Raw genomic sequence first — 5,485 nt, 5'->3', positions numbered from 1 at the left:
CAAAACAAAAAAACAAAAATGTGAATTTAGAATGTCGAACATAGAATTTTAAATTTAAATCTTAAAATTTTTAAGGAAACTGGGGCTAATTAAAAAAAAAATCGAAATTCAATAAATTGCATTAGACATTCAAAACCAACTTTGTTAAAACATCAACTATCTGTTCTATTCAATGATTTCTTTTTCTATGCGAGTCTTTGGACGAATGGATAGTTAGAAAAATAACCTAAAAGAATCCAAGAAATTGAAATAAGAAATTTTTTTATTAAAATTCAAAATTCAAGTCTTTAGATGCATTGAGTACCGTTACGACAATCAATATATCAAATTAAAGCGATAAATTGTGCCAAATTATAAGTGCTATAGATTTCTCAAATATGTACTTACATCATCATTCCCTTTGCTTCACCTTATGTACACTATAGGTGTTGATTTGCTTCTACTAATTTTGTTTTTATATAGATATTCATATTCTTATTGCTGAATTCTTCAGACTGGAGGAAATTATCGATAGTGGACTTTGGTATAGTGGCATTGCATTTGGGGCTGCATATTTGATTTTGGGGATTATAAATTGATGCCATGGAAAATATTACTACGTTTATGCCGTTTTTAAAGTTGGAGTAACGCTACGCATATTGGAAATTTTTAATTTCCTTTATTCTATTTTATTTTAATTCAAAAGTACTTCAGAAGGAATCTAAAAGATCAATTAATTAACAATGTTTAATTTTAAATGTATCAAACACTAAGAAAATAAACAGAATCGTTTGAAATAATCGGCCGAATGTAAGTTAAGCTTATCCTCGTTAGCGTGGGGGGAAAAAACTGAAGCCATACTCATTTGGCAGTGGGGAAACGAAAAGATTTTTTTTGGCGGAAAAATTAGTTTTTAATTAAAATTCTAATTAAGAATTCAAAAAAAGGAACCCCAGGTGCACATTCCTGATCTCCAAGGTATGCATGTGCCAAATTTCGTAGCTATACGTCGAACAATCTGGCCTAAACAGCGCCAACACACACATTGAGCTTTTGGTAAGTATAGATAGAATTTCACCAATTTATCTTTTTTAAAAACGATTATAAATAAATATGTATACATTTCTAATATTTTCGAATTATTTTCATGATGTGATTGAATCCCAAGAATAATTCTTCTGCTTTATTATTCTAAACTTAAAAAAATATATGTAAATGGAATTAATTTTCAGAACGAATAAGAATCGTTTGTTAAATGCGCTGAATAAACTACTGAACAATTCTATGTAAATATGTTTCAATTTTTTTATACTTTTTTTTTATGAGAAAAGGCCCACTCCTTCATCTGTTTCAATCATTTAGAAATTCGTTAAATAAAGGAACAAAATATAAACTTTTCGTATAAATGTTTTTGATGAAAAATAAGAGGTAATATTGGTTTCTGAAAATCCCAAATTGTCACTTTTTAAATGGCAACAAATATTAAATGACATTTAATTATAAATTTAACTTCATGAAATATTAATTTGGATTGATCGTCTGAGGCATTATTTAAATTCAAAACTTTCGAAATTTTAAAATTGTAAAATAAACAGGTACGAAAAATTAGATCAAACGAGAAAAAAAAACTGATTAATTCATGTTCTTGAGAATAAAATTGTAGAAATATAGAAATTCGCACTGCAAAAAAAAAAAAAGTAAAAAAAAAAAAAAAAAAAAAAATTATAGCATAAGAAATTCACGAGATTCTTTTACTTAGTAATATAATTTTTTTACAAGCTGTTTAATTTGTTTATTATGGTCAGAAATAAAAATTACTGGTGGCAATTTTAAATACTATTTTTAATGCTTTTTTTTTTCAATTGCGCTTAAAGTATTTATAGATCCTAGTCAAAACTACGTTCTGGTGTTTTGGTAGTAGAGTCGAAATTGCGTTAGCTAAGAAGAAACAATAGCTATATATCTTGAATAATCTTCAACATGCCAAAAACAGGTATGCATGGTCTTTCCTTATTCATTTCTGATATTCGAAATTGTAAATGCAAGGAAGCTGAAATCATGAGGATCAATAAAGAATTGGCCAACATCCGATCGAAGTTTAAAAAGGATAGCTTACTAAATGGATACAACAAGAAAAAATATATATGCAAGTTAATTTTCATATTTTTGTTGGGATACGATTTTGACTGTGGTCATGAGGAATCTGTTAACTTGCTAAGTTCTACTAAATATAGTGAAAAACACATTGGATATTTGTTCATATCAGTTGTTATGAATGAAAAATCTAATTTGATGAAATTGGTCTTCAAATGCGTAGAAAATGATTTAGAAAGTTTTAACTCAGAGAATCAAATTTTGGCTTTGAATTATGTTGCAAATATGGCGAATGTTGAAATGGCAGAAGCTCTTGGGCAACATGTGTTATTACTATTATTCTCTGGTGATGCAACTAATTCTGTGAAACAGAGTGCTGTTTTGTGCATGCTGCGACTCTTCAGACTTAAATCGGATATCATTTCTAAAAAAGAATATGTAGATAGGATAGCAAGTTTTCTAACCGATCCAGATTTGGGTATACTTACTGCAGCATTAAGTCTGATTGAAGCTTTAGCTGCAGCAAATAAGTTAAATCAAGAAAATTGTTTCCATTCGGCTGTACACAGATTGCATCGTATCATGAAATATCCAAGTCTAGACCTTCAAGACTATAATTATTATTTTGTCCAAGCGCCCTGGTTATCCGTGAAATTATTGAAACTTTTGCAATATCTCCCTTTTCCTGCGGAGCCCTCATCGACAAAAAATTATCTCATAGAAAGCATCGAACTTATCTTCAATAAAGTTCAAGAACCCCCTAAAACTAAGAAAATTGAACATCGTAACTGCAGAAATGCTGTTATGTTTGAAGCTATCAATTATATTTATCATGTTAAAACAGAATATTCTCTTCAAATGAGAGCATGCAATATTTTAGATATGAATTTGAAACAAAATGATTCTAACTTACGATGTCTTGCGTTAGAAACTATGCAACTATTGACAAAATCAGCCGTTTGTAGCGAAAGAATAAAACAGCAGCTCAGACCTATAACAGATGCTTTAAAATATGAAAATGACATTTGCATTCGCAAAAAAGCTGCAGACCTTTTATACAATTTATGTGACGAAAGCAACATTAATGAAATCATTGAGCAAATGTTTGAATATCTTGAAGACTGTGATGTGACGTTAAGAGAAGAAGTTGTGCTGAAGATTGCAGTTTTAGCTGAAAATCATTTTTGTGCTCTCGAATACTATGTTGATGTAATTTTGAAACTTTTAAAGTTTTACGGCGTATATGTAACAACAGCTGTTTGGTATAGGTTTATTCATCTTGTTACAAACAACAAGGAAATAAGAGGTTATGCAACTAAAACATTATTCGATGCACTTCAGACACAGCCTTATTCTGATACCCTCGTTACCGTGGCAGCTTATATTCTTGGAGAATTTGGTAATTTAATTGCTGGTGATGAAAGGTCTAATCCTATTAAACAGCTTCGATTACTTCATTCGAATTTTGCATTTTGTTCCAAAAAGACAAAAGCCATGCTTCTTACAACATATATGAAATTTTTTAATCTTTTCCCTGAAATCAAACAAAACGTCAAACGCATATTTCTCACTAATCTGAAAGATTCCGACCCAGAAATTCAACAGAGAGCTGTAGAGTATTCCAAATTATGTGAAGTTGTAAATGCAGATACTTTGGCTGCAATTTTAGACGAAATGCCCTGTTTTAAAAATAAGATCTTTTCTGTTGACAGTGCTTTGCAAAGAATGAAAACTAAGTTTACTGAAATAAGTTTCGAAAAACAATCCAAGAATGAAAAAAAAGAGGATATTTTAGAAAGATCTGTTTCATACAATGAAGCTATACAGCATTATTCAATTAACAAACCAACTGATAATGACGCTTTCCCTGTTCGAAGTTTAACTGTACCGCAAAAGGCGTATATTCCAAACAATTATTATGATACTCTGGTAGAGGTATTTAGCGCCAATAGTCATGCATGCCCACCACCAGAATCTCAATCCACATCAACTTTAATTGTTACCTCAAATCAGGAAGCAATTCAAAATCTTATTTGGAACAAAAATGGAGTTTTATATGAGAGTAGCATTCTGCTTATTTATGTAGAGAGTGAGTTCCGAAAGTGTAAAGGTATGATTCGCTTGAAATACAAAAACAAAACTTTTCAAGTAATGAAAAGTTTCGTATCATTTTTCCCTAATGATAATGACCAGAATAAATTGCAGCTTCGAACGAAACCATATTCTACGACTATACCAGCAACCGAAGAAATAGTGCAGGATATTGAAGTAGAATGCATTCAAGATTTCACTTGCAGACCTGCTTTGTATTTAAACTTTTTTTGGGAAGGCTTGCATCAAAAGTTAGATTTGCAGCTGCCAGTTACTTTAAACAAGTTTATTGAACCAGTTACAATGACTTCCGACCAGTTCTTTTCCAAATGGAACTCCATGAAACTCTGTAGAGAATATTCGGCAACTTTTCCCGCCAAATATATTATGAATAAAGATCTGGTGAAGAAAAAGCTGAATGGTTTAGGTCTGAGTATACTTGAAAACATAGATAAAAATGTAAATAACTTTGTGTGTGCTGGAATCTTCTGCTCTCAAACCCTTCCGGTAGGGATTTTGCTTCGACTTGAATGTAATTTTCCTAATTTCATGTACCGTTTAACGATTAGAACCATAAAAGAAACGGTGTCTGAAGAAATTTTGAAACTTGCTCAACTTCTTCTTTAATTTTTGGAAAAAAAAGAAGAAAAAGAAACTCCATGACGCATGCATACTTCAGAATTATCTTTTTGTCAATTTTTTTTAAAGATTTATTCAAGATAATTTTTCTCAAATGTAACTCATACAAGAAATTACTCTAAATTTGTGATTAAACTGATGCAGTAAAAATATTTTTTAAATACACGGCGACCTATATTATTATAAGTTCATAATATTTATTGTTATAGAATCTTCACTTTTATATAACTTTGCATTTGTTTGGATTTCATATTTTAAGAAAAACTAAACTGTAATTTTATAAAGTTAGTTTAAAAATAAAATATTTTCTTGGTGATTTGTGTGGTATATGTGTGCAAAATTTTAATCTATTGTAATCTTTTAAAGTTGTAAATTTCAAGTACAGCTTTAAATTGAAAAAAAGATCCACCAAAAGAATGTTATAAGATTTTATTTAATTAAACCTCCATCCCCTGAAAAAATGATTATATTAATATACTCTAACTTTTTTATATTATAAAAAAGGAATTTTCTATTGCTATACTCTGTCATTTTTTAATATTCATATTTAATAAAATTAATTTTCTTAGCAATAGCAATTGAAATTAAATACTTCCATAATAATCTTAATAACTAGCGAGAATGTTTTCCTTTCGTCTTATATGTTTAGACAATCATACTTTTTTTTCTGACATACTTTCAA

General features: G+C 29.6%; 1 protein-coding gene across 1 annotated transcript; it reads left to right on the top strand.

Moving 5' to 3' along the window:
* Window positions 1–2,358: 2,358 nt before the first annotated feature.
* LOC129966254 (AP-2 complex subunit alpha-2-like) lies at window positions 2,359–5,175 on the top strand. Its single transcript, XM_056080668.1, has 2 exons — window positions 2,359–4,623; window positions 5,170–5,175. The coding sequence occupies exons 1-2, from the start codon at window positions 2,359–2,361 to the stop codon at window positions 5,173–5,175; spliced, it is 2,271 nt and encodes a 756-aa protein (XP_055936643.1).
* The last annotated feature ends 310 nt before the right edge of the window (window positions 5,176–5,485 follow it).

Source organism: Argiope bruennichi, chromosome 4, assembly GCF_947563725.1.
Source record: "Argiope bruennichi chromosome 4, qqArgBrue1.1, whole genome shotgun sequence".
In the NCBI taxonomy this organism is placed as follows: Eukaryota; Metazoa; Arthropoda; class Arachnida; order Araneae; family Araneidae; genus Argiope; species Argiope bruennichi.
Note: the sequence above shows the minus strand (reverse complement) of the source record. Positions and strands in the feature narration are given on the sequence as shown.

What these genes read in the sequence shown, in the direction of transcription:
- LOC129966254 (XM_056080668.1), top strand. Translation starts at nt 2,359, where the DNA reads ATGGCGAATGTTGAAATGGCAGAAGCTCTTGGGCAACATGTGTTATTA.